Source organism: Rhamphochromis sp. 'chilingali' (genome assembly GCF_963969265.1).
Source record: "Rhamphochromis sp. 'chilingali' genome assembly, chromosome: 17".
Lineage (NCBI taxonomy): Eukaryota > Metazoa > Chordata > Actinopteri > Cichliformes > Cichlidae > Rhamphochromis > Rhamphochromis sp. 'chilingali'.
In genome coordinates, this window is record NC_137944.1 from 18,722,519 (window position 1) to 18,746,494 (window position 23,976).

At 39.2% G+C, this 23,976-nt stretch overlaps 1 protein-coding gene across 1 annotated transcript; it reads left to right on the forward strand.

Annotated features, from left to right (window-relative positions):
- Positions 1-11,192: 11,192 nt before the first annotated feature.
- LOC308384745 (uncharacterized protein) lies at positions 11,193-14,414 on the forward strand. The gene is made up of 4 exons (XM_080863328.1): positions 11,193-11,332; positions 12,489-12,645; positions 12,807-12,883; positions 13,356-14,414. Exons 1-4 carry the CDS (start codon positions 11,300-11,302, stop codon positions 13,650-13,652), a joined length of 564 nt encoding a protein of 187 aa, XP_080719454.1. The 5' UTR covers positions 11,193-11,299; the 3' UTR covers positions 13,653-14,414.
- Positions 14,415-23,976: the final 9,562 nt, after the last annotated feature.

Below are 23,976 nucleotides of genomic sequence, written 5' to 3' on the forward strand. Positions count from 1 at the left end.
AAACCAGCTCTCTTCCCCTCTCTGCTAAAAGAAAAAAAAAAGCAGGAAGCTGTGGCTCAAGGATAAAAAATGAACAGCATATGGTTGGAGCTGCATCAGTCTGCCTCATCTCCATCGTACCAGTGAGCTGCATTAATGAGTGAAGTTTTCTTTTTCTCCTCGCATGTGATGGCGGAGATGATTTAAACAAACACAAGACAAATGGTTCTGATAGCTGGACACATACGAGCTGATTTGTACGCACAGTTGTCACTTTACACGCTGCTACTCTCATTAAGTAGTTTCCCCACATTGCAAATTTCTGATACTTGTCTGCACCATTAATCAACACATTTTCACAAAGCATATCGGGATCCTTCAGTTTTCTTCCTTTTATAACAGGATTGTATTTTGGGGTGTCTTTTTGAGAGGAAGTCAACATCAGCGATGTTGACGCTAGAACTTTGACAAAGTGCTGAAACTGATGAATATGCAGCACAAAGCTGGTGACAGTGATACTGTACCCCTGCAATATGTAGTGGGAGTGGTAGCATGAGAAACTTGGAACTGGTTCAGGAACACAGTCTGTTCACCTTCACGGGCAGAATGACAGATGGCCCGGGTAGCTTTCTGCAGTAGAGCATAGCTGAGCAAAGCTACCACGTCATGAAGAAGAAGTTTACATGAGTGGGAGTTCTGACAAGCCCCGATCTACAGCAATCTGTGCTCGCACTGAAGTTTACACCTGTGCTCATATTCACAAGAAGCGATTCAGTGAAATCTCAATGAAACAGTTTGTTTTCCTTCCCGAAGCCAAGCTAACACAAAAAATCATTTACTGGGTGCAGCATCATTAACTGTGGTTATGGGGCAAGTCAGGAGCTTCAACGTACATCTCAATCCATGGGGGTATGTGATTCCTCCAAAAACAGAAGGTAGAAGTTGGCGAGGAATTGTGCACATGGAGAGTGTTGCTTACTGGTTATTGTGGTGGTCATACTGTGTCCCGTATGGCAGCGTATAAACGAACAGCATGCAAACACCTTCTGTCCAAACATCTGCGACAGGCACATTTTTAGGCTGCCTTCCAAAAACTAAAAAAAGACGGAGGCAAAAGAAGGAAAAAAAATCTCTGCTTGGCTGAACTCTCATTCTGCTGTCTTATTACTTTTTTTTGTATATTTTTTTTCCTTCTGTCATTTAATCTCTTCTGCTATTCCTGAAAGAGACATAATTCAGCTTTCTATTTAGTTGTGATTTGCAGAAGGAACACCCATGTGGATAGTCTTGACTTTGCATCATGTCACTAGAAAAACAGAAAGACTTTGAAAAACAAGTTCAGAAACACAAAATCTCACTTCCTCCCTCGGTGAGTTTACCAGAAGAATGTGCCATCCCATAAAACTGCAATCACAAGTAAAACATGCACTCTGAAAGCCACCTTTAATTCTTTCGAATGTGACGGGCATTGGTCACACTCAATATAACCGTCAATTAATGTAGCTTCACTTCACAGCTGATTTATGCTACAAGCAATCAGTCTCTGTGATGAATCCTTGTGGGTCTCTGTAAGAACCTTTGCGTTGTGTTGTAGATGATTTGGTTTTAACTGTGGACTGCATTGTAGTATCCATGCACAGTCATGTCTCAACAACGATGAAGTAAACAAGTAAGACTAAAACTGAAAGTAAAAATGTGGAGCAAAATCCTGAACATCCACATATTAATAGACCAAGTATTATTTTGTTTTTAGTTTAGAGACCTAAGATTAGTAACACAGATATACAGATGCTGCATGCAGTGGTAAACACTTTGTATTTTCAGTGGTAGTAGGTATGTTATACTGTACAATTATGTTAATTTCCTCAGAAGTGATGTAGCTGGAGCGCTGTCTTTCAGTTTTGAGCATTTGCCATCAGTACTACGGGATCATAGGTGAAACACAGCTAAACAGTTAATATATCACATGGTTTGATGTCATCATATTGCCTAGCAAATAACCCATTTGGGGCATTTCTTCACAGTTTGAAGTCAATCTATCTATCTATCTATCTATCTATCTATCTATCTATCTATCTATCTATCTATCTATCTATCTATCTATCTATCTATCTATCTATCTATCTATCTATCTATCTATCTATCTATCTATCATATTAATATTATCTGGGGCGTCATAACTTATGTTGCCTTACATAAACAATGGGGCGATCGTGGCTCAAGAGTTGGCAGTTCGTCTTGTAATTAGAAGGTTGCCGGTTCGAGCACTGGCTCCGACAGTCTCAGTCGTTGTGTCCTTGGGCAAGACACTTCACCCGTTGCCTACTGGTGGTGGTCAGAAGGCCCGGTGGCGCCAGTGTCCGGCAGCCTCGCCTCTGTCAGTGCGCCCCAGGGTGGCTGTGGCTACAATGTAGCTTACCATCACCAGTGTGTGAATGGATGGATGACTGAATGTAGTGTAAAGTACTTTGGGGTCCTTAGGGACTAAGTGAAGCAGTATACAAATACAGGCCATTTACCAATCAATCAATCTCTATCTATCTATAATATTAATATTATCTGGGGTGTCATAACTTATGTCGCCTTACATAAACAAGAAGGTGATGTCAAATTTCTGTTAAACCAATAAATTAGACATTAGGTAATATGTTTTTTCCCAGTGTTCATATTTCCTGTACATATATTCTGTGTTTTCCCTACTTACTGAACCTATCCTACAAAGATGTTTTTCGTCTACAAGTTACATGACTTGGCCATTGCTGTGTACACAAGTGCTTGGCACAGCCATACATAGCTGGGCAAGGAGGCGCCTGTTATAAAAATACACAAGTGGAACCTCGGCTGCAGAGACTCTGCTGCTCCTTCTCAAGGCATCACGTCATGCATTCCTTCTGTTTTCACTCATTTTCCAGCATTTTTTTTTTTTTGCCGCCAATGCTTTGCCCCTTGAACATGACTTATAAAAGACATGTAGTGTCAGCCAATTATGTTGGACTTTGATGGTCATAAATCAAGGCTGACCAATAAAAACGAAGACAGCCAAGTATAATGTTCGTGTGTGACTCCAACTGGATTGTAAATGAAGCCAGATGGGCTGGGAGAGTGCCACTGAACAGTGCTGGATCCCATCACTAAATGGCTGTGTGTGTTTTCCCCTCGTGCACAAATTACAGCATCACCTCATTCAGCGGCATAAATCAAAGCCCAAGCTGTGATATGTGCAGGGCATCTCTCCATCTCATTACTAAAATAAATTCTCTGGCAGCCTTGGATGTGTGAGCCCTGTTTGAATCGTTGATATTACTACAATCTGTACTTTTGTAGCTGCCTTTATTTTGGAGCAATTTTAAGGCCATTCATGTGATTTCAAGCAAGCTGAGACATGCTTGGAGATGAAACAGACAGTGGGAGTGTTCCCTCATTGGAGACCTCTGGACACTTATTGAGGAGGACGGACATATTTGGATTGGGAAGAGAGGAGAGGACAGAAGAAGAAGATGGGAGAAAAGTCAGGTAGAGGGCAGACAAAGAGAGTGAAAGCGATATCCGGTTTCTAAAAAGCACAATAGGTGGATTTGAACACTGATGAGGAAAAGGACCGGGAGTGACAGATATGATTCAACAAAGTATGTGGGCAAAACGACATGCAGGTGGACAGTGATGGAGTTATCTGTATGCATTTTGAGACAGACTTTCTGAGCTCTATATTTTCTAGGTGCACAATGATGACCTTCATTCATCTGCTTTGATGTCCATCGGAGAGCGAAGAAACTCCTCTGAGGACCTGGACTTCTCATTCAGGGGTAAGATAGACTTTAATCCTTTTAACTAAGATTTATTTTTATGCAGATGTTTCTTCATCATTCAAAATCCAAAACAAAATCAAGAGCAAAACACTATATGTGTAATATTTTTTCTCTTCTATGTTGCAGTGTGAAGAGAATATGGCACAAATGATGGCTCTGTGTGGATTTGGGGTATACGAAAAAGTTTTACATGTGGCAGTCATGAATTCTCGAGGTCAGGGAGACTCGGCCAAGCTAGGCAAGATCCCACACTTAACAGGATTTGACTACTTCATCAGAAACATCACAAGGGTTGAAAGATGGTCCTCTCTGCAGAGAATGAGTCATGGGAGCGAGTGACTAGCCTGACCTGTTATGCTTTCTGCATTATCCTTTTCCAAGGGGAAACACTCTGAGACTGACACCTGATAAAAGGAAGTTTTCAGTTGATACTTTTGTCTGGCGTGTGAAATTGAAGGTCATTGATAGGTCTGTGAAAGATGTAGGAGTGGTGAGCTCCTGCAAGGTTGCTGACAACGTTGGTAAGCTGTCAGTCAGAGCCAGCAAAAACAGATCTATAGCCTAGCATTATGCAGTCAGTAGATGGTGAGCGAGTGGCGGTGCTGCCGCAGGCAACTTTCTCCACATCTCCATCTCACTTTTCTAACATGATTTTTTTCCCCCCCTCTGGGTTCTGATTAGCAAATACACAGCTGATTGGCTTTAGCCTGAGCTTTTTTCCCTTGTGAGTTGTAAATCAATATGTTAGTGCAATTTAAAATGATTGTATGAGGTTACAGTATCTCAGCAGAGGCCAGAAAGGTTGCAACAGCCTTAGGGGATGTGCAAATCTTCAGGCTTTAAGATGAATCTTTGATTTGTCTGATCAAATTGAATTTAATTTACACAAATCAAAACACAGCGGAACTGTGAAAGGTCCACGCTGAAAAGATTTTAATGCAACGCTAGAGCAGAACACGTAAATCTAGAGATGCAGATATGGCCTTGGATGCTGCATTGCTGTCACAGGTTGGCTGAAAAGTAGTTACAATGCAAACCAACTTGATCTTTTTTGGAGAACCGTCTGTCTGATCTAGGCAACCCCTAGCAACCCACAGCCGTGAGCCAATCCAAGTGTGTTCTCTGTCACAATATATAGATCATCTGTTGCACAACGAGGAATTGTCAAATGAGGCAACAGCAGGCGTTAAGCTCCAGACAAGTCAAACGTCTTCTGTTTTGCTTTGAGGAAGCATTGGGGCAATGAAGAGAGTGTGTGCTCCTGTGTTGGTGTTTGTATGTGCATGTATGCTTGCTCAGACACATTTTCCCTGCTTAATGTGTATGTAAATAGATGTCTTTATATGTCTGCAAACAGTCATCCCCATGTTTCAAACATGGGAGCATTGGTTCATATGGAAAAACAAGGACTTAAAGAGGAGACGACCTGGATCTTATCATTCAGTGGTTTAACACTAGCCAGACCTCAACTCGCCAACTCCAGGCAGCAAATTAGGAGCTAGGAGCTGCCGACTGCACTTGTGACAGAGACGTGATGGAGAGCAGGCGAGCTGGGCTGCTTCACAGCTCACATGGGCCACGATACGACTGGAATGCTCCCCATGTATAGCCAGAATAAGTAGTAAAGGAATGAAAGCTCATGTGGGTGTGTTTGCTGCACATCAGAGAAATTCTGTGTATGTACACAACTTTAACAATAGGATGTTTCATTAATGTAGGAAACTCATTTAACAGCCATCTGTTGCATCAGTTTGCATTATGGCCTGGCAAGTGATACAAAATGTAAAAAAAAAAAGAAAAGAGAAGAAAGAAGAAAAAAAAGAAAAAAATATGTGATATGCACTTTAGTGGTTTGTGAAAGTAAGTGGGAAAAATATTTCCTGCCAGTCGTATTCAGTGCCACTGTTATGCACTGAATAAGGAAACCATTGCTTTTCAGCCAGGAAATTCAATGTATTTATTATAGATAACTGCTCACACGTTCATGGGTGCTTTTTTCTGTGGGAGCTTCCTGATTTAACAAAAGTAATTTTGTTAATTGTAATTGTACTTCACAGTGAAAACCGTAAATGTAAATATAACAGAAAAACATTAATATGTAATATGTTTGCAAATATTATTAACAGTTTAAACAAACTCATATTCTGCTGCGGTTATGTGGATTTCAAGTTAAACTCGACATCACACATCTCTCTGTGATTTGTAACAAACTGCAGCTGAAAGCTTGAGTTCCCCACCAAAGACGCTATGAGGGTAATACTGACTGTTGCACACACCTAATCTGAGAGTTAAAGAATAAACAGTATTTAGATGCTATATGTACAGACACAAAAGCTCTGCTACTTCCAGTATATTTGATTTTACATTCTAGCCATGACAGTCTGACCACCCACTGAAAACCATTTTTCCTGGTAGTACCTCCACTCTCAGGTTACTTTTATTTTCTTGTACTTCTTTCACACTCTGATGGACATACCATATTATGTATTAAGTAGAAAGACACCTGAGTTATTAGTTCATTTTGTGTCACATTACAAGACATAATTCATCTGGTAAAGACCTAAAACACCCAGACTGAAGACTTTGGTATGTTGCCACTATGGTTTTTTAGCATGCCCTTTTTTGTGTGGATGACCATTTACAGTGCATCCGGAAAGTATTCACAGTGCTTCACTTGTTCCATGTTACAGCCTTATTCCAAAATAGATTAAATAGAGTTTTCACCTAAAAATTCTACACACTCCATAATGACAGAGTGGAAAAAGTTTGCTTGAAATTCTTGCAAATTTATTTAATAAAAAAGCAAAAATATGTAGGATGTACATAAGTCCACAAATTCAAATTCAAGGCACTCAAAATTGAGCTCAGGTGCATCCTACTTTCGCTGATCATCTGTCAGATGTTTCTACAACTGGACTGGAGTCCACCTGTGGTAAACTTGGTTGATTGGGCATGATTTAGAAAGGCACACACCTGTTTATAAAGGTTTTCATAGCTGACAGTGCATATCAGAGTACAAACCAAGCCATGAAGTCCAAGGAATTGTTTGTAGTATTCCAAGAAAGGATAGTCAACACACCGAGTTGGGGAAAGGTATAGAAAAATTTCTGCAGCATTGAAGGTGCCAAGGTGTGAGAACAGTGGGCTCCATCATTCATAAGGGCTTTACTAAGAGAGGTGACCAAGAACCTGAACCTTTCAGAAGGACAAAATGTTCTGCAGCTCTCTGCCAATCAGGCCTGTATGGTAGAGTGGCCAGATGGAAAACACTCCTCAGTCAAAGTCAAAGTTAAAGTCAAACATGGAGTTTGCCAAAAGGCATCTGACGGACTCTTAGACCTTAAGAAAGTAAATACTCTAATGAAACAATGACTGAAGACATCCGCCTAAATGCCAAGCGTCATTTCTGAAGGAATGCACCTGGACAGTGTCGTTCCTACAGTAAAGCATGGTGGTGATGGCATCAGGCTGTGGGAATGTTTTTCAGTAGCAGGAACTGGGAGACCAGTCAGGATTTAGGAAAAGATGAATGTGTCTCTGTACAGAGACATCCTTGATGATAACCTGCTGCATTGTGCTCTGGACTGGGGCAAAGGTTGTGTGTAGTGTCAAACTCAAAAGCTGCAAAAGCTGCTTCAACCAAGTATTCAACAAAGGCTGTGAAGACTTATGTATGTGATATATATATATATATATATATATATATATATATATATATATATATATATATATATATATATATATATATATATATATATATATATATATATATATATATATATATATATATATATATTTATATATAGGCATATAGGCATATAGGCATATAGGCATATAGGCATATAGGTATATATATATATATATATATATATATATATATATATATATATATATATATATATATATATATATATATATATATATATATAGGCATATATATATTATAATAAATGTAAAAGAATTTCAAGCAAACTTTTTTCATTTTGTTATTATAAGGAATTATGTGGAGAATTCCAAGGTGAAAAAAGGATTAAACACATTTTGGATTAAGGCTGTAACTGGCTGACAAATTGTGGAACAAGTGGAGCTTTCTGAATGCACCGTGTCTGTAAGAAAAGAAGACATGCATTTAAAAAAAACCAATGTTATGTTGTGGGGACAAAATATATTTTCATGAGTGTTTTACACAAAAAGCAAGCCCACAGAGAAGAAATAATTGAATTTTGTAGTGCAGTCTAAGTTCATGGTTGGTTTAAAGTTAGATTTAGATAAGTATTTGGTCTCCAGGATATGAATGTAAATCAGTTCAACATCCTTTGAAGTGATGGAAACACCTCCATGTGTATATACAGAATATCTGCATGTGTGTATTTACAGAGTCAAGCAGGCTTGAATCCAGACATCCCTCATATGATCCTCTGTCTCCATTCCTTATCAACAGCACTTTGTCGTCCCTGCCTTCCTGTCAGTGCTGTGTGTCTGCACCACCTCTCTGCCTGATAGCCAGCAGCCACCTAAATACACCTGCATTTTATCACACTGCAGCTGCTTCCCCCTTTGCTCACAGATGAAGCACACCCTTGTTTCAGGACCAGCGATAACCATGTGCATTTTTGTTCATATTTGCATACACTGCTGAAAGACTTCTTAGGGAGGAGTTCTGCTGTATTTAATTTACCTGTCAGAATTTTCTAAACTTTATAAACATTACAGCTCATTGTGCATGAAATCTATTCACTGAAACTAGTAGAGAAGGATGCTATGGCTCCAAAGTCTAATCGCAAGATTTATTTTTTTCCCCAGAAAACATTGCTTTACTCAAATGAATCAAGATGTAAACATAGCCAGTCATTAGCTAAGAGTGTTTGCACAAATAGCAGCATACTGCAGCAACAAATTGGACAATTAAGCATAGCTGCATGTTTCGCTCTTCTTGCTGATACTTGATTGTGATGAGGGAAACAGGAAAATGATTTTTTTTTCGTAACGCTCAAGCTGCTTTTCTTCATTTGGAGTTCAAATAAGTAAGAAATAAAAAAAGTTTGATGACTCTTTCTGTTTAATTTGTGTGTAAATTGTTATGACGTTTTAAAAGCTCAGAGGTAATCCGTGAAATATACACTCTTTTCCTGTTAGATCTACTGTGCCTTGCTTCCCAACACCATTCAACTCGTCTACCTCACTCCGAGTCACCACATGCTTATCACACAGCTTCTCATATTTCCTTTTACCAAACCCATTGGTCTTATCTATTCCAACACTCCTTTCTGTGATGCACTGCATTGTATATCTTTTCTCTCCATCCCTTCATTCCACTAGCGCTGTACTTTTCAGCTCCAGACTGTCTGGTTTTCATCAGCTCAGCCTGCTGGTACCATTTTGACGCCCACCAGGCGTGCTGCAAGTCAGGACTGTGATAACCTGCCCTGAGGCCGCCCTGTTCCATAAGCAAACATCCCTTACTTTTTAGCCCCGACTGAAAAGAACAGACTAGACTACGCTGCAGTGCACAAATAACATTTCTCTGAATGAAAATAAAAAGAAACATAAAAATTGCTTTGAAACACAAACACATATTTCATTTTATGCTTTAAGTGAGAAAGAGTAGCAGCATTGCCCTTAACTCAAACAAAATGAGGTCAAGACCAGCAAATGTCCTTTGTTTAGAAATCTGAATCCTACCTGCTCTATAATAGAGAAGGTACTGTGCCACAGCTGGTTTGAGGCAAGAACACAGTATGATAAAAAAGGCTCAGTGAAGTGGCACTACAGCAGTTTCTTACTGGAACAAGTTTTAGCTGTTATCATTCAAGTTTCATCCAAAATTGTACCTGCTCAGTGCTCAGCCTGGAGACCAAGTGAGAGAAAGAGACAAGTACCGCTGATGATGCCAACAGATCGTCCAATTTCCACTCTGTATAGTGTCAAGAGAAGAGGCAGGGATGGATTGCATGTGTGTGTGTGTGTGTGTATGTGTGTGTGTGTGTGTGTGTGTGTGTGTGTGTGTGTGTGTGTGTGTGTATTTGCACGAAGGAAATAGCCCTTCTGAGAAAGAAATTCAGGCATTTGCTTTAAACTGGCCACAGACTGAGGACTGATGCTGCAAATAACAAAATGACAACAGTAAAATGTGTGCCTTTAAATAAAGAACACTATACGGACAAAGGTATCGGGACACACCATTTAATCTTTGAATTCAGGTGTTTTCAGTCTCATTGCCACAGAAGTTTAAAGTCATACAACTAGGCATGCAGTCCACCCTTTAGAGACATTTTGGAAATAATAGATTGTTCTAATAAGCTCACTGTATTCAAGCATCTTACTGTAACAGGATGGCACAGTTGTAAGAAGTCAGCTTGTGAAATTTCTTCCCTCCACGATAGTCCACAATCAGCTGTTTATGGGATTATTGCAAAGTGGAAGCATTTAGGAACCACAGCAACTCAACCATGAATTTTCAGGCCACGTAAAGTTACAGTCTCCAAGTGCTGAGGAGATGTCATCGCTCTGCTGGCTCAATAACTGCAGAGCTCCAAAGATCCTCTGGCATTAACATCAACACAAAAACTGTGTGGCGGGAGCTTCACAGCCTGGGTTTCAATGGTCCTGTACACTCTCAGAAATAGAGGTACGAGAGAAGAACATTTTTGTACCTATAGGTACATTTTTTTAAAATGTTCCCTTAAAAGTACAATACTGGTCTTTAAAAGTCCAGAAATGCCCCTTTAAAGGTACAATTTGAAATAAAGTACAAATCTGTACCATTTTGACCTGTACTGCAGTGACAGTGGCAGAACGTGGTAATGGGTCAGCATGGGAAAATCTGGATGGGCCTGGTTAATTGTAAAATTCATATGAGATGTGAGTGTGCTCATAAAAGCTACATGTTATAATCAAATCTGTTGGTCCTCTCCTCTGTACGTAAATTATCCTATGATGCAAAGAATATCTGTAACCTACCTTTGTGTAAGTTATGTTAAATTATATTTTTTTAAAAAAACACACAATGACATGCAGGCACAACCAAATGATGTTAAAAAAAAATGGTCCATTTCCATTTTATTAAGTTCCAGTTATAATTTTTTAATGTTTTAAATCTTTCAAAAACGTGAAATCATTTTACTGTTATGTTTGGCCATTTACTTTTTTGCTTTTACTACATCCTAGAATTGTTCATTAATTGTGAGGTTTTTATGGAATTTGCAACATCAAGTTAAACCGAGGTTCTTTGGAAGTTAAAATGTCAAGCAGATTTTTATGTTACGGTGACTACATTTTGTAAGTTACAAATATAGTTCGCCAAGACAGCATAACTGTTTCTAAACAACTGCGCATTAATACCACAATGTTGTATTTCCATGTATCAAGTTCGCAACGCGCATTAATCCCTAAGGCTGAAAAGCCAGCAGCGATGAGTGCTCCGCCTCCGCGCTGACTAGCGTTGGCACAGAAAATGACTCTCAGGGGGTTATCGATGGAGGAGCTCCTTAAAAAGTTGATGGAAGAAGGCGTTGATGTGTCAGACGACGAGGCGCAAAGGTTTAGAGGTAAGTCGGGTGTGATTTTGTGTTTTTATAAAAATTACAACGTGTAATTTTACAGTAGAGTTAGCAAAAGTCCGAAGAGCTAGCTTTAACATGGGTGAATGCTAGCAGTTAGCTAAGTTTTAAACAAAGAAAGGTACAAATGTGGACTATTTAGACTGTTGGTGGAATGTTCAACGTCTGTCTGCCCGCCGTATTCCAGTGTTTTATCAATAAATAGTCAGTAACCGTGTACAACAATGTAAAAAAATCAATAATTTCTCAAAACATGCTAGTATGTAAATATAGCTATTAACAAAAATGTTTTCTAAGCAAAATTTATCGCATCTAACTTGTTTCCCGCTCAAAGGGATTTTAAACAATGGTGGAAACATGCTGGTCGGTATTCTCTTCGTCCGCATGGTTACTTGTTGCTTTCTGTTCCATTTGCCCGAACTGAACTTGGTAAAAGAGCTTTTGTCCATTTAGCACCCTCGGCCTGGAACAAACTGCAGAAGGAATGGAAAATGACTGAATTCATTTCATTAAGTGATTTTAAATCTAAACTACGAATCCTTGAGGCCAAGTCCATAACATGCAACTGTTTCAATTAGATTGATTGTCATTTTAACTGACTTTTTATTTTATTTGAATTTTATTGAATTTTATTTTTATTTTATTTGTATTCTTTCACTTATTGTTGCATGTGTGTTGTTGCTGCCTGTGTTTGAGTAATTTCTGTAACTGTGAGACATCTGCTGCTGCCTATCTTGGCCAGGTCTCCCTTGAAAAAGAGGTTTTTAATCTCAATGGGATCTTCCTGGTTAAATAAAGGTTAATAAATAAATAAAGTACACATTTGTACCATTTCACCTACTTAGTGGGATTTGGGATTTTCGAATATGAGAGCTGTAAGCTCTGTGCAGGGACACTGTCTGCAACCCAAGAATTGTTAAGATGATTGGGGAAACAGCTAATGATTTTTTTTTTCTCTAAATCTGATTATTATTATTTTCTGTACTAACTGATTAATCAATCTGTTTATCAGCTTTAGAATTTTTTGTTCAAGGGTTAAAGCACTTTACATTTATCTCCAGTCTGTGTCTTTAAACATGTCAAAAGTTTAAATCCTCAATGTAAAATGTCATTCTTTTGTCTATTCTGCTCTTTTCATTTCCAGTTGTGTGATGAGGTTGATTTAATGCATCCCTGCCAAGACAACATCTGTCGCCGCTTTAGCAAAAACTTCACTGCTGTTCTTCAAATGACCAAGGATTTTCCACTGAAGAAGGTCTACATGGAGGCAAGAGAGAATGCACTGGCTGAAGACATTACAGGTGCTAATTTGACCTCATACAAATAGTAAATTTTGTGACAATTCATTTGCTCTCTCTTCCAAAGATAATTGATGTACCATAGTGTCATGTGAAGAGCATGTTAATGGGAATTTGCATGCTATCAAAATCTAATGAAGTGCATTTGCATCTGTATGACCTAGGAATTGACTTCAAGGGGGCACTTCTCTTGCCATCCATCTTCAAGGAGAAGATAGAAGATTTCATCATCCTTGGAGAGGTAAATGCATGATGCATAGCCTTTGGCCACAAGTTTCATTCTCGGTGTTTTGTTGGCATGGAGCTGAATTCAGCTGCGGTTCAGCATCACAGCTAAGCTAATGTAGGGGAAACACTGCTGTTAATCCACAGTGCTGCTGTGCTCTTGGGTTTTGTCTGGTGTTTATATAGATAGATAGACCTTTATTGTCCCCTTAGGGAAATTCTTCTTCACAGGTACTGTCACTGTCAGGGGTGATTGCTTTTGCCCTTGAATATTATGTCAAACTTTAGCAGCTTATCAAACACTACCACAACAGTCATTGGTCAAGAAGCTTTTTGTTTGGAGTAGGGGCCATGTTTACAGGTTATCAGAATAGACAGTTTTGTTTTGCAGCAAATAAAGAAGGTAATTTGAGGAATCTGTTGAAAATCCACTTGGCACATATTGCTTAAACATACTGTATACTAATGTTTTTCTTCCTCTTCTGCAGAATACTCCCACGAGTCCATACCCAACCATTCGAATGAAGGATAAGAGTTGGACAACTGCCCTCTTAAGACAGTGTCGCTGTGTTGTAACAGTTGAAGGAGTGGATGTTTGCTCGTGCCGCTCGCTGGATGAGGCCTACATCTCAGCATTCTCCACCTTCTTCGTGTTCAACATGACCTACCCTGCATACTTCAAGAAAACACTTGTCTTTCTTCAGAACTGCATTGTCAACATAGGAGACCAGGGAGACAAACCCCTGCCAGTAAGTGTCACCAGGGTACTTAACCAACTCTATTAAATATGCCCCCACCCAAGTGTCACTACCTTATTCACTACCCAAGGCTGATTTTGATGTATGGTCCTCTTCGCCCTTTGTGGTGTATGGGATATGAAAGCAAGCATCAATATTTCAAAAATCTAGCGAGTAAATGCAAAAACTTTGTAAACATCACTGCAACTCTTAACAATCGTCATCAAATGAAACAGTGCTGGGAGTTTTCTTCAGATAAGTTGCTTGTTGACTTTGAACATTCACTCAGCACAACTGTCAGTGTGCCATTTTCATCTCTGCCAGGTGATTTACAGAATGCTCTGGAAATGAACAAAAGTTTTACAGATGTGCATTTTCAGGATAAAGTGCTTCAGTGTGTGTCTGCTATATCTGTCAGCAGTGTCAAATATGAACTTGAGGATGTTTTTGTAGTTGGCCATGTACACACTAAAGCCATACCTATATTCCTTAAAATCAAGTATATTTTGAATGTTGATACTTGTTGGGTATTGTGTGGGAAACTGTTACTTCCTTGCACTTATGAATGTCATTTCCATGCTTACCAAGTGGCAGTTGACAATGACTGGATCCTGTTCAATCCAGGAAATGAATTAGACTTTCAAGCTCTAGACACGTATTTAGTTGATGATAGGCTGTTTGTGTCCTTGAGGTATTCTGTGTGACGTGATTGCAAGCACATTTTCCATTGTGTTCAGGTGTTTAATGTCTTTATGTGATTGTTTACTTTTTCTTTTTTTTTTTTTTTTTTTAAATGAATGTATTTTTCTTGACATGTCCTATGGCAATATACGAATGTAATCAAGGATGTATTTCTGTGGTTGTTTAAATGCTTTGATGTGATTGTATTATCGAAAATAAATGGTTAAATAACCAAATATTTTGGACTATTGGGGGTACATTTTGTCTCTTTAGGTACGAAATAGGTTGTCGCTGGGGGGGTACCCTCATAGGTACCCTATTGTACCCTTTTCAAGGGAACATTTCTGTACTATAGTTTCAAGGTACATTTATGTCTTAGGAAAGTACATGATTGTACTTCAGATGGTACAATTTCATAAGGTACAAAAATGTACCAAGCCTAAAGGGTACAGAAATGTCCTTCAAAAAGGAACACCCCCAGCGACAAGCATTTGTACCCTTTTTGGTACACTTTGGTACCCCTATTTCTGAGAGTGTAGGCAGAATGTGTTTTGTCCATATAGCGTATATTGTTCAATTTTCCCACATCTTTTTGTTCTCCTTTGTTGTCACTCTACTTGAATTCTGCAGTAGTGATGAACAAACCTCAAAAAGCCACTGACAGCATAATACACTCAAAGCACTTTCCAAAACCCAGCTTTTCTTTAAAATCAATCATCTGCCTCAAATCACCCTCCAATGTTTTTCCCATCAACTTCGTGGCCAACTATTTGTCATTCTCTCATGGAAAACCCTACACCTTATAACACGACAGACAGAACTGAGTAGAAGACAGGGGGACATACACAGGAGAGTTGTGTGAGTATTTAAACAGAGCCGATGGAACAATAGCGTGGCGTCCAGCGCACCGCTCTTTACCCTCTACACCTTTATTTGGCAAACGCAAAATAGAGAGGGAGACAGTAAGTGGTTTAAGATGTGCCTGGTAAATTGTAAAAAGAGTATATATCTGTGTGTGTGTGTGTGGGAGAGAAAGCTAGTGGATTTTGGGTTGAGAAAAATTCATGTTTAAATGTTGTTTCTTTCAATCTGTGAGTGCATTTTTGTGTGTTTGAAAGTCTGTTTGTGTCTATCTGAGTATACCAACATATGTGTTTGTTTCTGCCCACGCGCATGCTTGTGTGTATGTGGGAAAGCAAGGGAGCAGCCTACATTGTGTAGGCTCTGCACCAGCTGTGTGGGCCATGTGGAGGAGGATGTATCAGGGGGTCATGCGCTGGCAGCTGGCAGGGAGGAAGGGAGTCCGGTGCTGTGCCTAGAGGCCCAGACATTAGGAGTTGCACTACGCACTGCTCAGAGTTGTGTGTGTGTGTGTACATGTGTGTCAGAAAAAAGTTTTAGCATGAAAACGAGCGGGGCTGTGGCGGTGCAAGTGTTTATTAAATCAGATAAGCGCGTTAACACATTAACACCGAGGAAAACACACACACACACTGCCACCTCATAAGAAACCCTCTCTGTTGAGGGTTGTCCTCAGGAGTCAGTGCAGACACCCAGCATGCACACACTGTGCTGAGTTTGCGGCTAAGGGAGTCATTAACACCTTCGCTGGGTGTCTGGTTTTCCTCTGACACCGCTGATGGTTTTGACCTCTGGAGTGGAGAGGTCACACAAAAGTCGCGTGCGTTGCTTCCAGGAACCAAAAACATCACCGCAACTCACAGAGGAATATCAGACTAAGCGATTCTGATGTGATGCTCACCGATTTAGATTATTTAAGGGATAATATAGGTTTATTGTGTGCTGTGATTACATTTGTGTAGTTTTTGGCTATGGTAAAATGAACAGTCACAGAAGCACCAAAAATAAAGAATTTATTGTTATAACTGAAAGAACGAGTGTCTGAACAATTCAATTCAACTGCGTAGCCAGAAATGCTAGGCCCTGTTTTGTAACTTTTTTGCTTCTAGTGAATAGGCACGCAGGAACCAGGAAAACTGTTAAAAGTATTTCCAAGTTTGGTTAGAAATGTGGGTAAACTTTGGTAGTTTATTTTTCTTATCTGCCTTTTAAAAAAAAAGGTTTCAAACTCATTTTCTCACTGCTTGTGTTTTTCTTGTTCAAGTCTGTTCGTGCAGATGTTTCTAGGTCTCTGCAAAGATTTTGATTAGTAAAACATTATCATTACAGATAAGAGTAACGGCTAACACTGTGAATGCAAGTTGTGAATACAAGCTGGAACAACTTGGAATTTAACTATCCCATTAAGGACCCGACGCTTAGTAAGAAACAGTTTGTCAAAGCTGTGAAAGCAAACCACAGCTCCAACCGGTCGTGGCAAACAGCCACCCTCTCAGAGCCTGATTTGGCTTGAGGTTTCTTCCTGTTAAAAGGGAGACTGTGTTTTTTCTCTCCTTACTATTGCCAAATGCTTAGTCTCAGGGGATTGTTGGATCACGGAGTTTCTAGCTATAATATCATGGTTTCTTTACCATACCGTATAGGGTGGCTGTGTCGCTGAAATGAGAATTGTTGTAAATACTTTAAAAAAGGGATAAAACTGTATTGCACAACTATTTTCATTGTAAACCAATTTGCAGAGAACAGCTGGTCCAATTAACACTGACTTTATTAAAAAAAGAAAAACTAAGGAGAATGTTCTGTAACCTCAAAAATTAAAGCCTATTCCAATCAAACTACCTCTAATCATCATTGTCAGAGACTCCCTGAGGTGAATGTAATGTGTCTCACTGGCTGATAAAGCTTCTGTACGCTGGGATGTCTAGAAATACTCCGCAACATCTGTGAAGCTACTCGAGGTCCTAGTGTTTCACTCCGCTCCCAGCTAAAGCAAACAAGGGGAAACATATTGGGAAGGAATTAGGGACAGATTTGAGACAGGCTGTATTGTTAAGCCTTCAACAGTGACATGTCTGTTTCGGTCAACGTCTACAGACTGCCTGACCTGGCAACGGCTTTATGAACTTATGTCTCAGCCAAAATTTGTGAAGCATGGATTGGCAAGGTTATGCACATTAAAAATGGAAACTTTTGTCCAGAAAACTAATACAGGAAGTTTTTAAAAAAAATGAGAAATTATTGAAATTTTAAATAAAACTACATAGCAACATTTTGAGACTTAACTTTTACTTTGCGTACAGCAAGTGTGGCTCACACCAACCACCACATTCAAATACAAGGCATCACCACTACCCAGTCCTCTTGCTTCGAAATAGCACACAAATGCACACGAGCAAAGCCGCGCAGTCCACCAGACAGACGAACACCCGCTCATTTGTTTCATTTGAGAGCAGAAAAACTGAACAGACGCCGGCTTCTCCATTCGGCACGGTGCCGGCCGTGGTGGCAGTAGCAGGGGTTGGCGGCAGCACGCTCATCATTCCACAAAACCCCAGCCAGATGTCCCAGAGCCTGGAAGGCAGGTGGGCTGGAGCCCCCCCCCCTCTGCCGCACCGCGATGATGCTGGCAGCTCTTCAGACCTGCTGGGTATAACCTTTAATTCACATGCTTTTCCTGGCACGGTGGGCTGAGGGGCTGCCATCTGCCTGGCCTGTTGTGGTGTGAAGAGAGAGAGAGAGTGAGAGGAAATGAGAGGAGGAGGGAGAGTGGAAGTGTATCTGTTTGTATGAGAGTTGCGGTGGCACACTGGATGACTGAGCTGCCCAGGAGCCACCTCACAGGATACTGTTCTGGTGGTCCATCAGCAGACCCACACACACATATATACACATAAAATCACAGAGTTAGAGTGCGTTCATAAAATCCTCCTTACTCAGTGCTTACTAATGCTTATGTTTAATCAAGATCGCACATGCTGACACACAAAGCAGTTTCCCGACTAAATGTGAACAGTTTAAACTACGTCCTAATAAAGACTTAGCGGGGTGTTCTGTCAAACGTCAACACCTTGCACAGATGCTCACCAGATGCAGCGATTTCTACTTGATCCAAAGGCAACCCTGATTATTTACAGTATCCGCTTTCATCTGTTTGCTAACAGACATATTGCTTTTCAGTGCTTTCTGTCATGAAGGAAGGGCAGAGCTGTGTGACTTAGAACAGATGTCATTGATAATCCTGAGCATAATGAAACCCAGCTGACCCGTAAGTCATGATACAGTCAACAAACATGGTGACAGTCACTGAGGAGGTGAGCAGAAGAACCACATCCCTCGGATCATACATGCCAGGAACAGTCATATTACAATATTGGGAATTATTGCCAGACTGAGTGAACTGATAAAATCTTTGAAAGTTTGGAGAAGCAGTTTGAACGTGTCTTTATCTTAAGTTGTGGGGGTAAGTCTCACTTGCTGTTTTATGTTTTCACATGACATGATAGGGGGTTGCTTTTCCTGTGGTTGAAAAAGAATGTGTATTAAAATGCTGAAAATTAAAATATAGAAAATGAAGAACACTATCAAGCAGTCTGAAAGACTCGAGTTTAATATAGGCAGAAGTTTTTCAGATGCCATGGCAGTGCTGCTTGTTTTGGGATTCTCCATGACGAAGGAGCGCACCCTGAACCTGATCACCACGAAGAGCAGCTCTGAGTTTTCATTATGCTGGAGGAGCACTATTAACCCTTTAAAAACGAACTATTTTAGTTAGCACTGTAACCACGTAAACTAGCGCAATTATTGTTTTTGCATACGAAACCGGAGGAGTTGTACTTACATCTTATGCCATCAGCTTGTCCTCGGTCACGGTTTCCTTCCACATATAGCTTTGCAAAAACTGCATAAAAAGCACTTGCAGCAACAAAAAAAATAATATTCCAGAAACACGCTTTGCCGATCCGATCAGCTGTTCGTAACACTTCCTATGTTGGAATAGACATCAGCGCGAACTATCGCATGTCCGCCATGACCTGCCCGAAACCGGAAGTGACATAATTTTCGCGGAAATGTAGTTTTTTTTTTTTTTTGTTTTTTTTTTTACCATCAAGGCCTTATAAGCCTATACTGATGTTTTTAAAAATTATGTTTTACTTTATGACTTTCTGTGTCATTTCTGGGATGCTTAGAAGTCATATTGCACTGCTGGAAATAGTTTATTTTGATGCAAATGCTGTTTTCTTTGCAGATTTGCATTATACGATTGTTTTTCATTTTTTCTGCAGTATATAAAAATTACTGTATTTCAAAAATAAAACTATGAAGACACTCAAAATAAATTTCCTGTGGTGGGAAACTATTTTGTGCAACTTTTTGTACTTACAGTTTTGAGGGATAAGCCTTTTAAATTTCTCTAACTAGAAATATATGTTAAAAAAACAAAAACGATTTTCTATTTTTTTGTAGGTTATTGCACTTTTTTGCAATTTATGTAATTACTATGCACTTAATGCATACATATTATTAAAATTTGGGCTATAATGGTTGTATTGATGTATAGCAACTTGAAATGCTCCCAAAAATGGCACTACAGCATGTAAAAATATAATATAAGCTCTGACGGACTTGGTTCTAGGTCTTAAAGGGTTAAAAAGCTTTGCAAGTCATTCATTTAATACTTGAGCACTTTTAAACACAGCAGAGAAAAGTTGAACTTAAAGAATGAACTAAAGACATGCAAATGCCTTTTATGGTGTTAACAACTGTTTGTGAATCCCTGTGAAATAATAGCTATTGTTTTGTGATAATCTTATTGATGTTATTTTAATTGATTTCGATATTTCAGCGAAATATCAGAATATTAAAATTGCGTTATCACTGAGTCTCTTTCTCTCATCAATGCCTCGAGACTCGAGACTCTGGTCCTACTTACATTCCTGTATTCTGTAAACCTCACATAGGTTGTGTTTGCGTCTTGCAATAAATATTTGTATGTTTGTGTCACGTTGTTCTTTGTGTGTTTCCCTTTTCTGCTGTAAGGATAGAGGAGACTTTAATTTTTGAGTCTTGAGGTGCTTCCAGTTTCAATTATAATTGCTTCATACGCCACAACTTGGCCACATTTTAGATGTGGTCACAATAATTAACAACAAGTCCTGAGTTCCCTCCTGGTACTCCAGCTTCCTCCCACAGTCCAAAGACATGCAGTTAGTGGGGTTAGTTTAACTGGTGATTCTAAATCACCCATAGATGTGGATGTGATTGTGAGTTTTCTGCCATCCCATGCCCTGCAACCCTGAACTGGATTCTCAGAAAAAAATGGATGGATGGAGCAAGTATTTATAAAACCAACAGTAATCACTACAAAAATACACAACTGATAATTAGTGCATACCTAATGTGCATAAGTCATTATACTACATATAAATGTGCATCTATATATTTTAGAGAGAATTTACCTAGTTGAACCATTAGCAGCTCCTAAATAATGATGTAATACTTTATTCAGAAATGGTTAAAGTCTCATTTATTAAGTATGAAAACTTATTAATTGAGAACAAAGCATTTACAACTCTGTTTATAAGTCAAATACTAATGTATACTAATGTAGGCGCAGTGCTTTATAAATGATGTATGACGTATTCCCTAATACCTCAGTAATGCCTGAAAGCATATAGTTATTATAAAATATAACCAAAATGAATATCTAAAATATTACTGGGTAAAATAAAATGACATAAAATGTAACTTAGAGATTCGATTTTACAAATTCTCGACATTAACATTACTTACACATGCCTCTTCATACTACTCTCTTTATTACGTGCAGCACATATTGTTAGCCAATATTATATGGTGACTGATACTTGTTTTAATCTGAAACCACTTGAATTCAGTTGTGTGCCATTCCCACTTTTCACAACTAAAGAGGGAACGGGAGATAAAAATTTTTTTTAAAAAGTGATTGTGCCAGAGTAGCAGAGAGTGGAAAAGAGAGAAAAACAGAGTGAATGTCTTCATTTAATTCCTTTGAGTTAAATGAAGTGAAAGAATGATAAAGGCAAAGTGAGAGAGGGGGAGTCAGAATCGGACGGAGGGAGCAGAAGATGGATGATAAGCAGCGTGCGGCGCATGTGAAAGATAATGAATAGAAAGAAAATTTCCAGAAATAGAAGAAGAGGAAGAAGTAGAGAAAATGGAACGAAGAGTGAGAAAGAGAGAGAGGGGTGCTGCAGAGAGGCAGCCACAGGCCTGCTGTGTGGTGCATGGCGGAGACTCATCATTCAGCTAATTATGATCAGGCTTTTCCCTGCAGGCACAGCAGTGCTGGAAATGGAAAGTCTTTGTTCTCGCACACCCCAATGGAAGCGATGGGGCATGGCGCCATGCAGATGAGATGTGTGTACACACACGTATACACGTATACAGACACACACATACAAACACAAGTAAGCATGCAGCCTCATTAACACTACATGCACGCACTGTGCTTACTCCCACACACACATTCTTGTGTACATACACACACACACACACAATCACTATTCACACCACGCTTCTCTCTTAATGCATGTTGCCAGCCATTTATACATTCCCCCCTCACACAAACACACACCTCATGATCATGCAGTGCCCCACAAAAAAGCACACACACAAACACACACAGCGTACACGTAAACAAACAGTATCCGAATCACAGAGAACGCATTGGAACATTATGATGATACCATCAATTAAGTTTGCACCTACTGAGCCAAGTTATCCATCTCTATTATAGAATACGAGCCTCCTTTAGAAAGACCAGTGGGGTATTCAATTAGAAAAGTGAAGAAAACAATGGAGTTACATCCAACAAGGATTAAAGAGACTCTAAAAAAGTAAATTTGAGCTTTTCATTAATTACTGGGGCTTTTGTGCCAAGTAAGAGCAATTAGGACAAACGCAAGCACACAATATTGCCGAGCAGATTTGTGGGGTCAGATATCAAACCAAATTATCCATAATGACAACAACTACCTGTCAGAACCACGCTGTGACGTTCATGGCTACTGAGCAGCACTTTTTAATTAAAATTCATGGGTATTTCAAACACTTCATTACAAGAAGGGAAATGATTGCTTTATTAATAAAGAAAGCAAAATTGAAACCCTGCCAAGAAATTGGCATTGGACCTAATGCATAAGCACCCTGCTTAATCTAAATATTTTATGAGGATTTCAAAGGCCTAATCAAATCTGCAGCAACTTCCATTCATAGAATTTTCTTCAGAGCATGGATATTATTTTAAATATGATGCAAATCTAAACACAGGTATGAAATGTGATCAAATATTTGTCATTTGAGGAAGGCATATATTTCACATTGGCAGTTAAACGCATGCTCAGGTGTTCATAGTGAACACGACTGCACACCCTCGTAGAACAAGCAGATGAAAACCGTGCTGACTGTTGCACAAAACAATTATCTGACTTGACACATGTAGAAAATATAAAGACTGTGCACAGAAGATTTAAGTTTCAGTCTAGACAGAGAAACAGGTGTGTGTGTGTGTGTGTGTGTGTGTGTGTGTGTGTGTGTGTGTGTGTGTGTGTGTGTGTGTGTATAAATACACACATATACATATACACATACATATACAGTATATTCTAAAAAGGTTTTGGCACTCCTGTATTTCAAAATAAATCCCTGGGTTATGTCATGACAACAAGCAGATAATTTACAATAGATAGACTTGAGCTTCTTTGATTGTTTTAGCTTCATGATTGGTATTTAAAAGTACTATTTGAGGTTCACTTTTAATCTGACAATTACAGTAAAACTACAACATCTGATTCCTTCCTTCCTACTTTGCTAAATTGACTTCCAAACTTAAGTTCACTTGGAAATTCTTTGGTTCTGGTATATTTTGTCTAAGAATGAGCCAGAAGATCTCATGAAGCACAGCTGCTTTCTTGCTCCTGAATAATTGGTCCATTGAGTCCTCTCCTTATCTGAAATATTTCGGAGACTGACTTTTCTCTCTATGAGTGTGTGAAACAAAGAGCAGGCAATAATTATGGTTCATGTTCCTTGTGGAGTTACTCTCAGGTGATTCGCCCACTTTGTAAGCAGCACTTTGTCTCCTCTTTGCAGCCATCAGGTGCTTCAGCGCTGTCCAGCAAAAACACTACAGAGCCTACGCTTATACTGAAATCCTTTCAAGTAGCAACTACAGAAGTAACTGCGGGAATATTCTGCATTAAAGAAAATTATTGGGTAGTGTAGCTGATACTCATTTCTAAAGAAAAAGATGTCAGGGGGAAAAAAAGGATAGACTCACTCACCAGATGCATGCTGAAGAAGCAAAGTGCTTAACAAATTATCCAAAAGGAAAATGATGGATCTGGAAATACTTGGAATAATATAGGCCAAGCCAGAGGGAAATAGCTACAGAAGCGTAGTGATTAACTACATTTTGAAGTGTGGAAAGCAATAACTAGGTCTACACTATTTAGAGAGTCTGATAAACAGCATATCACCAAAATAACCATACAATGAGGAAGAGGACAAAGGTCATGTGTCAGACAGAAATATCTCTGCAGTGATCTCACAGGAACATGGATCCTTTAAAATGATTTATGATTGAAATGATTTGTTTTGTGCGCAATGGTGTGAATACTTTGCGTGGATGTTGAGTTCCTTCAGAAAACTGAATGACATTTATCCAACATTAAATAAATAAAAAATAAATAAAAACATCTGTTTGCCTCTTTCAAATCATTTGCGACTAGACAAAGTGTGGAACATACTCAGATAATGATTTCATGCTTTTTCCAAGAGGAAACGTGCCGAT

Excerpts from the sequence above, each read along its gene's own strand:
- LOC308384745 (XM_080863328.1), top strand. The coding sequence starts at position 11,300 with ATGTGTCAGACGACGAGGCGCAAAGGTTTAGAG. Across the intron at positions 11,333-12,488 it reads CGAGGCGCAAAGGTTTAGAG|TTGTGTGATGAGGTTGATTT; the intron begins GTAAGTCGGGTG and ends TTTCATTTCCAG. Across the intron at positions 12,884-13,355 it reads ATTTCATCATCCTTGGAGAG|AATACTCCCACGAGTCCATA; the intron begins GTAAATGCATGA and ends CCTCTTCTGCAG.